At 41.8% G+C, this 19,991-nt stretch overlaps 2 protein-coding genes across 5 annotated transcripts in view; one reads left to right on the forward strand and one right to left on the reverse strand.

The window, feature by feature from the left end:
- Positions 1–6,275: 6,275 nt before the first annotated feature.
- Positions 6,276–8,680, reverse strand: LOC111959161 (proline-rich nuclear receptor coactivator 2). Its single transcript, XM_023980634.2, has 3 exons — positions 8,546–8,680; positions 7,741–7,962; positions 6,276–7,268 (listed from the first exon to the last, which is right to left on the reverse strand). Exon 3 carries the CDS (start codon positions 7,240–7,242, stop codon positions 6,772–6,774), a length of 471 nt encoding a protein of 156 aa, XP_023836402.1. The 5' UTR covers positions 7,243–7,268; positions 7,741–7,962; positions 8,546–8,680; the 3' UTR covers positions 6,276–6,771.
- An 8,105-nt stretch (positions 8,681–16,785) lies between these two features.
- The window catches only part of LOC111958729 (cannabinoid receptor 2-like), a 13,532-nt gene continuing 10,326 nt past the window's right edge, over positions 16,786–19,991 (forward strand). For all 4 annotated transcript variants that reach the window (XM_070437386.1, XM_023979974.2, XM_070437387.1 and 1 more), the window contains exon 1: positions 16,786–16,956. The gene's annotated coding sequence lies outside the window, so the exon portion shown is untranslated. The remainder of the gene's footprint in view (positions 16,957–19,991) is intronic.

Consider the following 19,991-nt stretch of genomic DNA (forward strand, 5'->3'; position numbering starts at 1 on the left):
CTCCCCAAATACAAGTGTGCCAAGCTTGTAGCATCATACTCAAAAAGATTCGAGGCTGTAATCTCTGCCAAAGGTGCTTTAACAAAGTACTGACAATTAGCAAAAATGTCTAAAAAACTRTTTTTGTTTTGTCATTATGGGGCATTGTGTGTAGATTGAGGGAAAAACAATTTAATATATTTTAGAATAAGGTTGTAACGTAACAAAATATGGACAAAGTCAAGGGGTCTGAATACATTCCAAATGCACTGTATGCATATTATGGACAGTATGTGGATAGAATATGTAATAATTCTGAAGAAAACATAGGATAGAATATTATGTGCAGCAATAGTTGAATAGGACGGCGCCGGAGAACAAGGCTGACGTTTTACCTATTCCTAACCAATTGTGTGCATTTGTTATTTTATTTGCATTGTTTAAATTATTTTTTAAACCTATTTTGTACATAATGTAGCTGCTACCGTCTCTTATGACCGAAAATAACTTCTGGGCATCAGAACTGCGATTACTCACCACGGACTGACAGAATCCTTTTTTTCTTTAACGAGTCCGACAAGCCCGACGTGTATGATGTACTGCTTTACCGGGAACAGGCCCAAATCCTCGTCATTTGCGTGAAGAGAAGGGAGAGAAAAAGGGTCCAGAGGGCGGGCTGCCTTCTGAGAATTCATAGACGATCGAATAAACCCCCACTTCCTTCCATTCTGCTAGCAAATGTGCAATCTTTGGAAAATGAAATCGATTRCCTACGCGGAAGATTAAACTACCAACGGGACATTCAAAACTGTAATATCTTATACTTCACGGAGTCGAGGCTGAACGACGACATTATCAACATACAGCTGGCTGGTTATACGCTGTATCGGCAGGACAGAACAGCGGCGTCTGGTAAGACAAGGGGCGGCGGACTATGTATTTTAGTAATTAACAGCTGGTACACTATCTAAGGAAGTCTCGAGGTTTTGCTCGCCTGTTGTAGAGTATCTCATGATAAGCTGTAGACCACACTGTCTACCTAGAGTTATCTGTATTTTTTGTATTCCGCCATAAGCAAACAGCTCACCCAGAGGCGGCACTCCTAGTAGCCGGGGAATTTAATGCAGGGAAACTTACATTTCTATCAGCATGTTAAATGTGCAACCAGAGGCAAAAAATCTCTGGACCACCTTTACTCCACACACAGAGACGCATACAAAGCTCTCCCTCCATTTGGCAAATCTGACAATAATTCTATCCTCCTGATTCCTGCTTACAAACAAAAAATTAAAGCAGGAAGCACCAGTGACTCGATCAATAAAACATTGGTCAGACGAAGCAGATGCTAAGCTACAGGACTGTTTTGCTAGCACAGACTGGAATGTGTTTCGGGATTCCTCCGATGGCACTGAGGAGTACACCACATCAGTCATTGGCTTCATCAATAAGTGCATTGATTACGTTGTCCTCACAGTGACCGTACGTACATACCCCAACCAGAAGCCATGGATTACAGGCAACATCCGCACTGAGCTAAAGGATAGAGCTGCCGCTTTCAAGGAACGGGACTCTAACCCCGAAGCTTATAAGAAATCCCGCTGTGCCCTCCGAACCATCAAACAGGCAAAGCATCAATACAGGACTAAGATCGTATCGTACTACACCAGCTCTGACGTTAGATGAATGTGGCAGGGCTTGTAAACCATTACAGACTACAAAAGGGAAGCATAGCCGAGAGCTGCCCAGTGACACAAGCCTACCAGATGAGCTAAACTACTTTTATGCTTGCATCGAGGCAAATAACAAACATGCATGAGAGCACCAGCTGTTCCGGAAAACTGTGTGATCACGCTCTCCGCAGCCGATGTAAAACCTCTAAATAGGTCAACATTTTCAACCTCTCCCTGTCCAAGTCTGTAATACCAACATGTTTTAAGCAGACCACCATAGTCCGTGCCCAAGAACACTAAGGTAACCTGCCTAAATGACTACCGACCTGTAGCACTCATGTCCGTAGCCATGAAGGGCTTTGAAAGGCTGGTCATGGCTCACATCAACACCATTATCCCAGAAACCCTAGACCCACTGCAATTTGCATACCGCCCCAACAGATGATGCAATCTTTATTGTACTCCACACTGCCCTTGCCCACCTGGACAAAATAAACACCTATGTGAGAATGATATTCAATTACTGCAGCTCAGCGTTCCCTCTTTTACACTGCTACTCTGTTGTTATCATCTATGCATAGTCACTTTAATAACTCCACATGTACACATTACCTCAACTAACCGGTGCCCCCGCACATCGACTCTGTACCGGTACCTTGTGTAGTCTCGCTATWGTTATTTTACTGCTGCTCTTTAATTACTTGTTACTTTTATTTCTTATTCATATATATATATATTTTTTAAAACTATTGTTGGTTAGGGCTTGTAAGTAAGCATTTCACTGTAATTGTATTCAGAGCATGTCACTAATAAAATTTTATTTGACTAGAATACAGTATATAAACTCAGCAAAAAAAATCCCTTTTTCAGGACCATGTCTTTCAAAGATAATTCATAAAAGTCCAAATAACTTCACTGACAAGTCGTGGTTTTGTCTCACCAGTGGTGATGGTCGGATTCGTGTTTATCATCGAAGGAATGAGCATTACACCAATGCCTGTACTCTGGAGCGGGATCGATTTGGAGGTGGAGGGTCCGTCATGGTCTGGGGCAGCGTGTCACAGCATCCCCGGAACTTGCTGTCATTGCAGGCAATCTCAATGCTGTGCGTTACAGGGAAGACATCCTCCTCCCTGATGTTGTACCCTTCCTCCAGGCTCATCCTGACATGACCCTACAGCATGACAATGCCACCAGCCATACTGCTCGTTCTGTGCGTGATTTGATGCAAGAAAGGAATGTTAGGGTTCTGCCAACCCGGATCTCAATCCCGTCTGGGACCTGTTGGATCGGAGGGTGAGGGCTAGGGCCCTTCCCCCCAGAAATGTCCAGGAACTTGAAGGTGCCTTGTTGGTAGTGGGGTAACATCTCACAGCRAGAACTGGCAAATCTGGTGGTCCATGAGGAGATGCACTGCAGGGCTTAATGCAGCTGGTGGCCACACCAAATACCGACTGTTACTTTTGACCCCCTTTGTTCAGGGACACATTCTATTTCTGTAAGTCACATGTCTGTGGAACTTGTTCAGTTTATGTCTCAGTTGTTGAATCTTATGTTCATACAAATATTTACGTTAAGTTTGCTAAAAATAAACGCAGTTGACAGTGAGGACGTTTCTTTTTTTACTGAGTTAACATGAATTGGGTACAACCTTATGTAAACAAAGTGACCAGTGTCTATGTACATAGGGCAGCAGCCTCTAAGGTGGAGGGTTGAGTCACCGGGTGGAAGCCGGCCTGTGACAGCGACCGAGWTCAGGCCAGGGTACTGGGTGGGGGCTGCYTTTGAGAGAGAGGTGTTTTTCAGTCTCTTGGTCCCAGCTTTGATGTACCTGTATTGATCTCACCTTCTGGATGATAGCGGGGTGAACAGCCTGAGGCAGCTGAGGTCCTTGAACTTCTTGGCCTTCCTGTGACACCGGGCGCTGTTGGGCAGACTGCACCACCCTCTAGTTAGCCCTGCGGTTGCAGATGGTGCAGTTGCTGTACCTGGCAGTGATACAGCCCGACAGGACGCTGTCACACCTCCACCTCTGTCTGTGTGGGTGGATCATTGCAGATTGTCAGTGATGTGTATGCTGAGGAACTTGGAAGATTGCCCCCTTCTCCACTGCGGCCTCGATGTGAGTGTATTACATCCGCTGTCCATGATCAGCTCCTTTGTTTACGTTGAAGTTACTTTCCTGACACCACTCCGCCAAAGCCCTCACCCCCCGTTGGATGTTTCATTGCTGGTAATCAGGCCTACTACTTGTCATCTGCCAACTTGATTGAGTTGGAGGCGTGCATGGCCACACAGGAAGTACGGGAGGGGGCTGAGCAGGCACCCCTGTGGGGCCCGTGTTGAGGATCAGCGTAGTGGGGGTGTTATTACCTACCTTCACCACCTGGGGGCAGCCCATCAGGAAGTCCAGGACCCAGTTGCACAGGGCGGGGTGCAGACCCAGGGCGTAATAAGCTTGGAGGGTACCAAGGCCTGTAAGGCTGAGCTGTAGGAAAAAATAGTCTTTCTTACATAGGTATTCCTCTTATCCAGATGGTATGCAAATTGCAGTGGATCTAGTGTGAAGAGATCCTTAACTATCCTGAAATAAATTCAGAAAAAGACAGACACAAAGTAGGGGGGAAAGGGAAGGGATTTTATTTTTTGGGGTTTACTTTTTGATTAGACCAATTAAAGCAGTGCTTTAGTTCCTTTTTTTTTTTAAGTCAAATTGAATCAAGTCTGGACATGTGGCATAATTTCATATTCATTGGTGACAGTAAACAAATGGGATAAATTAAAAGCCAATTTGTTGAGAAACCCTTGAGTTTCAAATTTAGGACAAAGAGACTTATACATGTATGAATCATTAACAGAAACCAACAGAACACATCTTTGTTCTTTTAAAAAAAATGTCAGTGCATTTAAACACACAGATCAAAACAAAAGGCAGATGAAACCAGGTTGACAATAACATAGGGCCAAATTCAATTATCTTCTGGCAGAAGAACAGCAGATAATTGAAGGTGGTTTTAAGATACACATTTTTGGTCAATGAATAACATTACCTAATCACAAAATATAAATCAATGTTGATCAACAACATAATTTCGCAACGTTGGGTTAAAATGTAGGCACAATCAAGTCGAACAACTCAATGCAGGGCACGTTTTCCAGACAGATCATAAGTAGTCCTGGGRAAAAAAGAAATTCCAATGGAGACTATCCATTGAAATAGTGGTTTTAAGCCAGGTTTGGGGTCAATCTGTCTGGGAAACCAGCCCCCAGTGGCTGTATTCAGGCTGTAGCACACCTGGAAACTTAAAATGTAACAATTCACACATATCGAAGTCTCCTCAAAAGGTCAAATGTAAGCTAAGTTTTTTTTGCACAGCGCATTTTTTTGCCCTACACTGTGCACAATACAAAATAAAAAACATGTGCAAGATTACTGACATTACACAGTGAAGGGGTATTGACAAATGCTATAGGCAGATTCTTTTTTACAAAAATATTCAGTATTTGAAGTCAAGACATGTCCTTAGCATGACTTATACATTCAGTGTTATTACTAAAAATACTTTATAAAGCAGGTTTAAAAACACACTGCTAAATGTACATATGCTACAAGTATTTTTACACATTTCATTATTTACATGGCTCTTTTTCTTTAACTTATTTCAAGCTCGTGAGCTCCGTTTTGTCGTCTCTAAGATGGCCATTACAGTTCCCATTCTGCAAAGAAAATAAAAGACGGCCTCCCCTCAAATTAGAACCTAGAGGGAGATAGTCAATTAACCACCCACTGATAAAAGGGCCTCTCAGCCTGTAACTTATAAAAACTATTTTGATTGCAGTGCAAGAAGAGTAGGGTGTAGGAAGCAGTGAGTATCTGGAGATTGCTTCTGGAGACTTTAAATGTAAACAGATCCACACTGGCCTTGCGCCTAACGTCCTCTGTGCCACGTTATGCACTTCTCTCAACGTTGCACTTCCTCGTAAGAAACTGCCACACAGCAAACAGGGCCATGGCATAGGAGATCGAGGTTGTGAAACGTACAGTTCCACGTTCCTGTTGAATCTGGCCCTCCTCTGCATTGTTTACTGTGTGGGGTTTCAGTAGGGAAGGAGATAGTTTGAAAGTGGCTAATAGCAGTACTGATTGCGTTGGAAAAAAAGTCACCCAGAGGACCAAATTCTCTGTGCCACGCAAGCCAACGTGGTTGATATGGCACTGGTAACCACGTCAGACATACAAGGGAGAGATGGTGAAAAAGAATTACAGCAAGAGACATTGGTTTGGTTAAGACAAAACTGACTCATTGATTAATAACCACATCACAAATAGACAAAATAATTGTATGATAGAGCTGCAGGCCTTGGACCAGAACAACTGCCATAGTGCAGAGCGCACAGCGCAATAAAAAAGTACAGGAGTTGAACGTCCAAGGCCTGTGTGCCATGGCCTCTACACTTCAGTTTGAGGTTATACTTGTGACCTGTACTCACTACTACAGCGGATTCCCTCCTGAAAGATAGCTCTGGTTTCCCTGCAGAACAGCGGATTTTACATCCCCCCAAACCCAGAGGGAAAACAGTAAGTCAAACAAAAAAAAATGCTACTATTGTAGATTGTGCTTCAGGCAGCACTAGGTTGTCAGAGGTGAAATCCTTAATGATTAACAGAACTTAACGTGCCAAAGAATTACCGGTCCACAGAAATGGACTGTGAATGAGACTGCATTAACATGTTATGACTAACAGTATCCAACCCTACCGTTTGGGAAGAAAAGCCCACCGACTTGCTATAACGGCCAACAAAAAAACAACAAAACAAAAAAACAGAGCACGAATACAAAGGATATCCAGTTCATCGTTAGTGACAGAAACAGACTCCAATGAGAGCATTCTCCCCCACCAACAAGGCTGCAGCGCTGTAATACCTGTGGTTCTCAAAAAGAAGAAAGAAAAAGAAAGGGTGACAAACATCTGCAGAGATTTCCCTACAACATGCCTACCACCCTTCGAACACCTCAATCTAAAAGAGCCAAAAGTATATTACAACGCTGGGGCGTTCAAGGCAGGTAGGAGCCTTCGTTCACACGTTGGCTTTGAAAGGTCAGGTTATGGGAGTCCATCTCTAGGCATGCACCTTGAGGAGGCTCTTCAGCTGGAAGGCCATCATCTCCCTGCTGTCACGAGTACCCATGGGGACCCAGTGGCTGGGGGGCTTGGGCAGCACGCTGGGGGAGGGTGGCTCGCTGAACTTGGCCCCTGCATAGCTCGGGCCGCCACACTGGGTGGCCAGAAGTGTGTTCAGGTGAGACACAGCGCCTTCCCAATTCTGATCGTAGGCGTTGGCAAAACGGACAGAAGTGTTTTTCTTCTCAGCAGACGCGGCCAGCCGCGCCTCTGGAAACCAGGGGTAGGCTGCGCCCTTGCGGTGGCCATGTTGGTAAGGACCTCCCGCTGCCCCCGAGGATGCTACTGTTGTCACTCCATTCTGATCRCGGACAACTCTCTGCTTGGCCCGGCCCAGCTGATGGTTCTTCTTGGGCAATGGGCGCTCTGGGTGGGACACTGGAATGTTGTACCTCTCTCCACCTCCCATACTGTACTTTCCAGACTATGTGTCACCTGAAGGAGGAATACATTTAAATTAAGAAACAAAACAAAAACATTGAAGCAATTCATTTCTAACATTTACAATTTAGTTATTAGTTATCCAAAACTTACAAGTGGCTTGCTCAAGGGCATACAGATGTTTCACCTATTCAACACAGGGATTCGAACCAGCGGCAGTCCAACGCTCTTAATGCTAAGCTAACGTTACCTGCAGCCCAACAATTAAACATGACAATTGTCCCCTGTTGACAACATTGCTTTAACAATATGATTTAAAAAATATATATAATATATATATATATATATATGTGTAGTTCATATTTGAGACGGGAAAAATATAATGAGACGGGCAAAATATAATTAACAGACTGCTGGAACAAATGTGCATTACTGAAGTTACTTCAATGAGCTCAATTTGGCTACGTGCAAAAGATCAGCCCTTCCCCCACCCGACAGCAAAAACAGTGTAGCAGCCAATGCCTACCTCTTTGTTGTTAGAAAGTTGAATGTGCAGAGATGTTTCCTTCTTAATTTTTCCTTTCCAATTGGGCTCCAGGTCCTCGAAGTAGTCTTCGGTCTACTTCTCGCTGCACTTTTAGGTCCAGCAAGATCTGGAGTTGTCATGTGCCAATGAGCGTCGTTTTCCCGTGAAGCCGAGTAGAACATCAATTCACTTCAGCGCACGAAAATGCTCAAAGAAGCCGATCTAAACAACAATAATTTTTTTTTAGAAATACTTCGGGTAAAATAGAACGACACTGCTCCAAGTATGTAAACTGTTGTTACAAATTGAGAATGGTGACAGTTTTCATGTAACAAACATGCATCTTCACAAAGCTAACTACATTCCACAAACTGTCTGGTAAAATTCATAAACTGGTAGCAACATAATGCATATTGGTTTACTGGAAAATAAAGCAGGTGGCTAACTAGCGTCCATGTTTATCTATGTAAAGCCACCACGTAAACAGCGAATAATGCTTTCACTTGCATGGAAGACTGCGAACGTCGTCAACTAACGTTACGTTAGCTTGGTGTAGAAATAGAGTGATTGATGTTCAATCGATCGATGGATGTTCACTTTAGCTGAATATTTTTTTTAAATACACCTAGATTAACCGTAATTTGTGCTTGTTAACATTACTGAAGTGAAATGTATTCAGGGTTCTTATTATCATTGTAAGTAAATAGCCGTCTATCTAGGTCACTTCTCTGGCAACAAAACAAAGAACGCCACTCATAAGTCATATGGCGTCACAAATTCTAGCTAAATTAACACCGGCTCTTACCGACTTCCTCAGGCTTAGTTGGTAAAAGCCCTTTGTCAGAGATTGTTGAATTGACGTCTGAACGCTCTGAATGTAGAAATTGCTATATCTAGAAATTTGTGTATATCTCTATTCCCTCTCGACTGTCTGATTTGCAACAAAATGGAAGCTGGGGCAGGTATATGTAGCTGCGCAAGCTGAGCTCTGACCAATCACAACAACTCTGTCACCGAAGGACCAATCGGAGAGGCGATTCACAGACGCATTCACGTCTGTTGCCAGACAGTTGACGCGAAAAGACAAACCTCCCACCCTAGGTTTCCTTTGTTGAGGGTATTTCCATGAAGAAGTGGTAAAGCATCAAGAAAACCACCATTTAGATTAAAATAAAATAAAACAGATCGACATGTATGTGTCTTTCAAGCCTGACATTCAATAGCCGCTGCTTCGGCAAAAGCTAATACTGGGGTTCCAAATGAACAATTGACAAAATATGTCATGATATGTAGACCTACATTACTAAATCATTTGAGTAGYCTACAATAACCAGGTTTCCATACAACCTTTTTATGCTAAACTGTTGGCTAGAGTGCACGTGTCACGACCAGAGTGGGCACATTCGCTATGTAATGTAAAATGTGTTGTGACAAAACCATCAGTAGAGTTGGAAATGCGATGGAACCCCGTTTAAACCCCGTATATGTTTTATTCGGTACATGGGAATTGAACAGCAAAAGTAATTTGTGTGCACTACGTCATCACGCAGTCTTTTATCAACAACAAGTCAATCTGATGGAAACAGGACTCGTGGGGAAATGCGCATATTGTTTATATGGGTTTTTTAGAATATTCGCATGAAATTCTGTTGCCAATTGGACGGAAACCTAGTTTGTGAGAGAATCTGTCAGAGATCAATTCCTTCTAAGATTATGATATGATTGGCTTCTCAATGGTTCAGTATTATGTAATCCAACTCAATAGCAGCCATGGCAATGTCTATTCCTGAATATAACAGCATTTCTTTAATATATTTATAGTGGCTTGTATTTGTATTTTATTACGATATAATATGGTTTCTCTCTTATTTGAAAAAAAGAAACAACATTTAACCGGATTTCCTGTAGTAGTGGGTGGGTGGTGATTCATGGGAAAGGAAGAGAGCAGCAGCAACAGGCTTTTGCAAGACTGGGCAAATGACTGTCATCAGTTACCTGCTAACAATGGGCCCACGTCTCAGTAATTTCTCAGATATTTGCTCAAGATAGTAAAAAAGTCCCCATAGCTTATTCCCTTTATATGTTGTTCTGTATTTTGGGTTCAGGATTATTGACCATAGATCATAAAGTGAAATACCTTTTATTTGATTGTGTTACACAAAGTTGCACTCTCAATAAACCCCACCCCTAACTGCGTCACTATGGTGGCCCATATGTACATATCATTTTTTTTGTTTTGGGGCTCTATAGTCAGCCACTGTCAAGATGTAGGTCTGTTATTAACAGTATTTTCTCACTCAGTATCTGTGTGTTTCATGTTGTCTCTGTTGTTTGATAAGATACTCAAATGACATGCCCCTAAACCTGACCTAATTTTACCATTGCAAATGTTACCTAACGTTAACTTGGCTGGGAACATAGAACGACAATAGTGCAAGTCCTAACATGTTACACTAGAAACCACAAAGCTCGGATTTATAAACCGTTTCCTGCCATCATACCACTAGGTGTCAATGTGCTGCATCCTCTCTGATAATATACTATCCATTTGTACACAGTGTCTGGTTCGTTTGGGGTAATTGCATTTGCCATTGTCATGGAGCTCTCTCCAAGCTGCCTGACAGTGGCGGTTTATTTCAGGACACGTAAGGAGATCTGCCCTCATTTTACACAATTATAGGAGGATATCTTCTGTTTCCAGTGACGAGAGCAGCACCTCAGACCAGACCTCAAACAACAAACCTTTATGAGGACAATAAATATGTCTCGCCTGTGTCTGATTTCAGCTTCCATGTTTTACATCAGAGCATGTTTATAATCTGTGGTAATAGTACAGTGATAACAGTATACACTGAGTCTGACTTATTATAGAACATACTGTTCTAGATTTCGAAGGCTGGGTTTACGTGTTAAATATTTATAGCAGGTCCAAGTCTACGGGATAAAACAATTGTATAATGGTTACAAGGGATGAATTCCAACTGTGCTCGACCAACGTCTAACACTCATCTGTGTCTCTCACTGTAAAAGAGTGTTGTTGCAACATTTTGCCAGTCTATCAACCCGTATACCTTGAGTGAGTACCCAGTGTGTACTACACACCCCTGTGACAAGTCCTTGCAAAGGTTGGGCCTCCCCAGGCCAGAAGCTAAGTATGGAATTTAGGTCATTGGAAGGCTCATCTAGGTCACACAGGAGTATAGCGGAGGTACACGCAGGATGTCACATAATCCAAGTTGTCAAACTCTCCTGACATGGGAACACAAGCAATCCCTCTCACCCTATTTTGGGCAAGAGGTTGGGTGTGTTTGTGTAGAATTAATAATGACTACAAATATATTGTTTTGTGATACATACAAAGAGCTGAAAGGAAAACCAACAGGCTGTTGCAATTGCGTTTTACATTAGGTAATCTGTTGTAAGCAAATAACCAACTGTAACACAATGACTTTGACTTTGTTCCATTCATCTGAAAGGAGGGAATAGGACACGGTCAGACTACACTTTAAGTCAGGGGTCATATCCGTGCATTTTTTTCTCTCTTTCAGAGAGGCGGTGGGAGAGTGGGAGGAAATTTGATCTTGAGACATCACTCAGCAATATGGCCATAAAAGTATGAAACCTGGCCTGAAGCTATTTCTCATTGAATGTATAAGGAGAAGATACTTTTTGTATTTGGTTCTGGGTTCGGAGACTAATGTTATTTAGCTTATTGTATAACATTTAAAATCATTCAATTAATAACCATAAAAGGTATAGTAGGTGCCAAATGCTGAGCTTGTGCACCTGTTGAGACAATGCCAGAAAAGAAAAAGTGGAGTGGCTTAGCTGCCTGCTTGTAATCAGATTTCCTCCCTCTTCCCAGCCAAATTGGTCAGGTCACTGACAGGGCAGTGAAGAGGAGGATAGTATACTGCCTTTACATCAGACATGGTCGGCTCTAGTGAGTGGGTCAATGCCGGACCAGACCATCTTTTTCAGTCTAAATGTGTTCAATGTATTGTATAACGTGTGTTGTAAAGCTAAAATAGTAAAACATGAATTATTTCAGATTGCCTATGGGCAAATTAGCTCTTAGAACCTGAATAGAATATATTAACATGTTATTAATTTAATATGTCCTAATTGACAGTTTCTTAACTTTGATAGGCTAATAAAGTATTGTAATTTCCTTCCCTGTGGGATTTAAAAAATGTATTATTTCTAGGCAACAGTACGCAACAAACTTCTGCTCGCCTCAATCATGCCACTTCCCCTACAAACTTTTACCATTCTACATATAGTTTTTCTTCACTAACTGGTTGTTAGTTAGTGTCGCCCCCTATTGCTTTAAAAAAACATTACATCCTGGTTGTCTCATCATGCATGACCATAATTTAGATGATGTTGTCACAGTAAAAACTCAGTGTCACTGTGAAAATTATTTCTGTATTGAGTAATATGCAGGAAATACAACTTTTGCACAACGAGGGAATCTTGACACAATCATGCCACAAGGGATGAGCATAAAGAACAGATCATATTCAATTGGGGTTTCGAGCTCTCAGTTGTATAAAAAAAAAATGGTACCATACTGAATAAAGGCTGCAGTACTTTAGAATCAGTGAAAAGTCTATTATTATCAACCCCTGTGGAGTAAACACAATATTTCATAGCACTTAACAGGCAATTTCTGCATCACTATTGGCTGGTTTGTGGCTAGCCAGAGGTCACAGTCTCTGTCTTTTCTGTTCTTTAACCTTGTTTCTTCACACATCCTGAAACACAGCTCACTCTCACAGTGAGTGCTCTGTCTCCTCCCTAGGCACCATTTGAACTTTTAATGCGCAAATGGGATTGACAAAAGGCAGAAAACATGAACATGTTAGTACTTCAGGGACTGCAAACGGTAGCGTTTACTGCATATTGGGGAAATGAATAAATGTATAAATATATTGGAGAAATGGAAAGGTGAGGTTGGAGAGATGGGGGGGGTAGCCAACCTCTCCATTCATGAGTATTGTATGTGTTAGGAGGACATTATTTAAGACATTACAGAGCGATGGCCCGCCCTGAAATAAATCTCTTATGACCATTAATCATGGCCTGTACGACTTTAGAACCTGTAGAATTTGTAAATGTAAACATGGATAGTAAAATGTAATGCTCAGCTCCTAAATGTGTAATCTATCTCAGGTGACATAAATGTATGGCTTCCCTTTCTTTTTGACTTCATCCTTCCCCAAGCAGTTTCAGTATATTCTCATCGTAGACCAGTGTCTCACTCTCTCTCACTCATTCACTGACTGTTTCTGGTGAGTGGAGATAGGTGGAACTCACTGGCTGAGGTCATCAGTTTGGTCTATYTTCCTCCTACACCACAGCAGAACTAACAGAAAAGAATCCACACCTGCCTTTATTCTTTTAGACTATGATGAGTCCATTCCCAACAATACAGAGTTACCGACCCTTTTTTTCAAATTTCCGCCTAAAATGACATACCCAAATCKAACTGCCTGTAGCTCAGGACCTGAAGCAAGGATATACATATTCTTGATACCATTTGAAAGGAAACACTTTGAAGTTTGTGGAAATGTGAAATTAATGTAGGAGAATATAACACATTAGATCTGGTAAAAGATAATACAAAGGAAAAAAACATGAATTTTTTTCCATCATCTTTGAAATGCAAGAGAAAGGCCACAATGTATTATTGCAGTTTAGGCACAATTTATGTTTTGGCCTATAGATGGCAGCAGTGTATGTGCAAAGTTTTAGACGGATCCAATGAACCATTGCATTTCTGTTCAAAATGTTCAAGTATCAAGTCTGCCCAAATGTGACTAATTGGTTTATGAATGTATTTTCAAGTTCATAACTGTACACTCTCCTCAACCAATAGCAGGGTATTTGTTCACTGTAATAGCTACTGTAAATTGGACAGTGCAGTTAGATTAACAAGAATGTAAGCTTTCTGCTCATATCAGATATGTCCATGTCCTGGGAAATGTTCTTGTTACTTCCAACCTCATGCTAATCACATTAGGGCACTTTAGCGCAACCATCCCGCGGGGGGGGGGACACCGATCATGTAGAGTTTAAAAAGCATGAAAAATTTGCTAAATAAAAAAAGGAAATATTAACACAAAATAATCATAATGAGGCTATATACAAGGAATACCACTAACGAGTCAATGCGTAGGAGTATGAGGTAGTTGGGGTAAATGAGGTGTGCGACTGTCACACCCTGGCCTTAGTTATCTTTGTTTTCATTATTATTTTAGTTAGGTCAGGGTGTGACATGGTGTAGTATGTGTTTTTGTATTGTCTAGGGTGTTGTATGGTTTAGGGGGTTAAGTAGAGTAGATGGTTTAGTGTTCAGTGTAGGTGTCTAGGAAAGTCTATGGTTGCCTGAATTGGTTCTCAATTAGAGACAGCTGGTTATTGTTGTCTCTGATTGGGAGCCATATTTAAGGCAGCCATGGGCTTTAGCTGGTTGTGGGTAATTGTCTATGTGTAGTGTTTGTGTCAGCACTATTTATATGTATAGCTTCACGGTCGTCAGTTTGTTATTTTGTTAGTTTGTGTATAGTTGTTCGTTTCTTGGTTTTTCTCTCTTCTTTAATAAAATATGTATTTTGCACACGCTGCGCCTTGGTCCAATCTCTCTCAAGAAGACGATTGTGACAGCGACCGTACTCTGAAAATATTCAGCCCTCTTCACTTTTTCCACATTTTATTACGTTAGTCTTATTCTAAAATGAAGAAAGAAAATACAATTTCCTCAATCTACACACAATACCCTACACTGACAAAGTGAAAACAGGTTTTAAAAAATACCTTATTTACACAAGTATTCAGACCCTTTGCTATGAGACTCGAAATTAAGCTCAAGTGAAACCTGTTTCCATTGATCATCCTTGAGATTTTCCTCCAACTTGACTGGTGTCCACCTGYGATARATGTAATTRTTTGGACATGATTTGGGAAGGCACACACCTGTCTGTATAAGGTCCAACAGTTGACAGTGCATGTCAGAGCATAAACCAAGCTATGAGGTTGAAGAAATTGTCCATAGAGCGCCGAGACAGGATTGTGTCGAGGCACAGATCTGGGGAAGGGTACCAAAACATTTCTGCAGCATTGAAGGTCCCCAAGAACACAGTGGCCTCCATCATTCTTAAATGGAAAAAGTTTGGAACAACCAAGACTCTTCCTAGAGCTGGCCACCCGGCCAAACTGATCAATCGGGGGAAAAGGGCCTTGGTTAGGTAGGTTTCTAAGAACCCGATGGTCACTCAGACACAGCTCCAGAGTTCCTCTGTGGAGATGGGAGAACCTTCCAGAAGGACAACCATCTCTCAGCACTCTGCCAACCAGGCCTTTATGGTAGAGCGGCCAGACAGAAGACACTCCTCAGTAAAGCCCGCATGGAGTTTGCCAAAAAGCACCTAAAGACTCTCAGACCATGAGAAACAGAATTCTCTGGTCTGATGAAACCAAGATTTAACTATTTGGCCTGAATGCCAAGCKTCATATCTGGAGGAAACTTGGCACCATCCCTGCAGTGAAGCATGGTGGTGGTAGCATCATGCCGTGGGAATGTTTTTCAGCGTCAGGGACTGGGAGACTAGTCAGGATTGAGGAAAAGATGAACGGAGAAAAGTACAGAGGGATCCTTGATGAAAACCTGCTCCAGAGTGCTTAGGACCTCAGACTGGGGTGAAGATTCACATTCTCCAAGCACACAGACAAGAWAACACAGGAGTGGCTTCGGGACAAGTCTCTGAATGTCCTTGAGTGACCCAGTCAGAACCTGGACTTGATCAAACATCCCGATCAAACATCTCTGGAGAGACCTGAAAATTGCTGTGCAGTGACGCTCCAAATCCAATGTGTCAGGTTTTGGCCAGGACTGTTCAGGTTTTGGTCACTAGATGTCCCCATTGCACCTTTTTTGTACCKTTTGTTTTTTCCTTGCTCTAATTATTGTTTGCACCTGTGTGTCGTTCCCTTGTTAGTATTTAAACCCTGTGTGTTCCTCAGTTCTTTGCTCAGTGTTTGTATGTTAGCACCCAGCCCCAGCCTTGTTGTGAACATATTTCTCTTATTGGATTTTCCAGAGGTTCTCTGGTTTAGTGCTTGTGTATTTTTAAGTAGTCTTTTGAGGTTTGTTTTTCCCTGCTGTTTTTACCACTTTGTGGAGTTTCTTTGTATTTTGGAGGATATCCATTTTGTGCCTCTTGGCTTTATTTTTGGACGTGGTGGATTTATATTCTTTGCCTGAAGATCTTGTCCTTTTATTAAACCACCATTTCTAGTACTGCTGAGTCTGCCTCATCTTCTGGGTTCTGCCGACTATTAGTGACTGTTTCTCTCACCGGGTCYTGACACAATGAGTTTGAGATTATCTGCAGAGAAGAATGGGAGAAACTCCCCAAATACAGGTGTGCCAAGCTTTTAGGGTCATACCCAAGAAGATTTTAGGYTCTTATCGCTGCCAAAGGTGCTTCAACAAAGTACTAAGTAAAGTGTCTGAATACTTTTGTAAATGTGATATTTCATGTTTTTTATTTTTAAAACATTTGCAAAAAATGTCTAAGAACCTGTTTTTGCTTTGTCATTATGGAACATTGTGTGTAGATTGATAGGGGAACAAACGAATCAATTTTAGAATAAGGCTGTAACATAACAAAATGTGGAAAAAGTCAAGGGATAATGCTGTCGGATTTGGTACCTCGTTGCATGTTTTAAAGTGACTGTTTAGAATGTATATGTCTGTGTAAGTTTTGTTGCCTTGTTGCAGTGTCACAACTCAGTTGGCACAGTATGTTTCAACATTTGTGCTGACATTTACGCCAATGTCTCTGTGGACCAGTGGAGGCTGGTGGGAGGAGCTACAGGAGGACGGCTGGTAAGGAATAAACAGAACGGAGTCAAACATGTGGTTTCCATATGTTTGATGTATTTGATACCGTTCCATTGATTCCATTCCAGCCATTACAATGAGCCCAAAAGGCAGAAGGCATGAACATGTTAGTACTTCAGGGACTGCAAACGGTCAGACATCAGTCTCTCTCTCTCGCTCTCTCTCCCTCACTCACTCTCACTCAAGTCACCGACTGGTTCTGGGGAGAGGAGTTAGATGGAACTCAGTGGCGCTGTAGCCGAGATCACCAGTTTGGTCTGTCTTCCTCCTACACCACAACAGAACTGACAGAAAAGCATCCACCCAAGGTAAGCACCTGCCTTTATTCTTGTATTATTTTATACTACGATACAGTCCACCCCACACAGGGCAAAAACACTACCTTGTGGTTTCTGAGCATCATAGAGCAAATCATTATTTGCACAATATGTTTGAAACCTGTTATGAGGAAAATGCTGAACGTGAGAGCATGATTGTTAGGTTCTGAAGCACAAAGCATGCTCTCCTTAGGATTTTGCATGTATATAGATGTTAGATGATGCTGTCTGATGTTCAGTCTGTGACCCAGAACAGTCTGTGACCCATGTGTTCTGTTTTTAATAGCATTTATGAATTGGTACCTCATTGCATGTTTTAAAGTGACTGTTTAAAACATCAGTCTGTGAAAGTCTTCTTGCCTTGTGGCAGTGTCACAACTCAGTTGACACACTAGGTTTCAACATATTTTTGAAATGTCTCTGTGGTCATACTGTAAATCTAAGATATTACCCATGAGTCCTTACTCAGTAATAGGTATTGTGTACTTTGCATTACTTAAGATATGTATGAGTGGTCCAAGTACCTTCGAGGAACAGAAAAGTAGTCTACTGTGAACTGTCAATCAAAAAATATTTCAGGTCCACACAGAGAGAGGAAGCCTAAGGTGGTGTAATAAGCAGATTGCATATACTCGGCCGTCATCTCCCTCAAGCAGATTTAGAAATATTGTCACTAAAGTCAATAAGGGTCTCTGTAAAAAGTAATTTACTTCCTATTTCTCCAGCCCCCATATTCCGAAATGTACTTTTCATAAAGCAGACATTTGTGATGGAAAAAATAATAATGATGATCATTCAGAACCTCATAAAATGAAAACAAAATGTAAGCAAAAAGTGGGGCACTGGTGCAATGCCGTAAAAAAGTGACCTATTTGTCTGGTTATGAATGTCCTATTTCTATAGACACAGCAGGGCCGTAACTAGAGTTCGAGTTTTAGTGAGGTTCTTTTTGAAAGTTGAAGCTCATTGACTGCATTTCTATACAATTTAAAAACTTTAAAAGGCTATTTGGAGAACAGAAAAAAAACGAACAAAAATTAACCCAACCATTATCACCTGCTGTAGGTTCAGTCACCTCGATATACGATATACAAAAACACAAATCCAACATTTACTGAGAGCTAACTCTGCAAATAGCACTGCTGGGTGATTTAATGAGTCATAGTCAATCGATCAATAACATAATAATGTTCTTAGCAAAGGTGATCATTTTTAATGTACAATCTGTAGAAACTATGAGAATGGTTCATAACTTTTGTGAAACATCACAGCACAGTGTAAAAATATATGACAGCTAGAAATCAACTGGATGGTCTTCAAAGATAGATGGGAGGGTTAGAGGGTAGCTGAAAGCTGGGACGAAAAAAACGAAAGATAATTAATGTAAAATATACTGTCTGAAATGTATGTAGTATGTATAAACTGGAAGTGGAAGCATAAGTATTGTTGTCCATTAGTTTACTCCAAGTAGGGAAGGGTTAGGGGGGAAAAATGAATAAGGGAAAATATAAAACATATATTTAACATATACAAGGAGTACAAGGGTACAAAAACACAGTGGAAGGGTACAAAAACACAGTGGCCTCCATCAGTTTGGAACCACCAAGACTCTTCCTAGAGCAGTCCTCCCAGCCAAACTGAGCAAAAGCACCTATACACTATCCCCAAAGTCAGGGAGGTGACCAAGAACCTGATGGTCACTTTGACAGAGTTCCAGAGTACCTTTGTGGAGATGGGAGAATCTTTCAGAAAGACAACTATCTCTGCAGCGCTCCACCAATCTGGCCTTTATGATAGAGTGGCCAGACGGAAGCCACTCCTCAGTAAAAGACACGTGACAGCCCGCTTGGAGTTTGCCAAAAGGCACCTAAAGACTCTCAGACCATAAGAAACAAGATTCTCTGGTCTAATGAAACCAAGATTGAACTCTTTGGCCTGAATGCCAAGCGTCATGTACGGAGGAAACCTGGCCCACATTCCTACGGTGAAGCATGGTGACAGCATCATGCTGTGGGGATGTTTTTCAGCGGCAGGGAATGGGAGATTAGTCAGGATTGAGGGAAAGATGAACGGAGCAATGTACAGAGAGATCCTTGATGAAAATCTGCTCCAGAGCGCTCAGGACCTCAGACTGGGGTGAAGGTTCACCTTCCCACAAGTACAATGACCCAAATCACACAGCCAAGACAACGCAGGACTGGCTTCGGGACAAGTCTTTGAGTGGCCCAGCAGAGCCCGGACTTGAACCTGATCGAACATCTATGGAGACCTGAAAATAGCTGTGCAGCGACGCTCCCCATCCAACCTGACAGAGCTTGAGAGGATCTGCAGAGAAGAATGGGAGAAACTCCACAAATACAGATGTGCCAAGCTAGTAGCTTCATACCCAAGAAGACTTGAGGCTGTAATCGCTGCCAAAGGTGCTTCAACAAAGTACTGAGTAAAGGGTCTGAATACTTATGTAAATATGGTATTTCCAGTTTTTTATTTATTATACATTTGCAAAAACGTCTTAACCTGTTTTTCCTTTGTCATTATGGGGTATTGTGTGTAGATTGATTAAGTATTTTTTTTATTTTTTTTATCCATTTTAGAAAAAGTCTAACGTAACAAAATATGGTTAAAGTCAAGGGGTCTGAATACTTTCCAAATGAACTGTATAGTTTATCTGGAAGCGCGTATTTACCCGTTGCGCACTTATTCTCCAAGAGTCAGTTTTTGTTTGACATGGGAGGAGTAGCGGGATGGTCAAGTTGACAAAATTGCCTTTCGGCCAGCATCTCGCAAACAGCGTTTTCTTCTTCGTGTGGCAATCTGGCAGACTAGATGCTGTATTGCATATTTCCATCTTTCGCAGGTCAGAGTGCAGATTGGACACTTAAAAGACACCACTATCTAACCCTGCACATACACACTATCCCCAAAACCCCCCATCTAACCCGGCACATATACACTATCCCCAAAACCCCCCATCTAACCCTGCACATATACACTATCCCCAAACCCCCCCCATCTAACCCTGCACC

This window comes from Salvelinus sp. IW2-2015, linkage group LG35 (assembly GCF_002910315.2).
Source record: "Salvelinus sp. IW2-2015 linkage group LG35, ASM291031v2, whole genome shotgun sequence".
NCBI lineage: Eukaryota > Metazoa > Chordata > Actinopteri > Salmoniformes > Salmonidae > Salvelinus > Salvelinus sp. IW2-2015.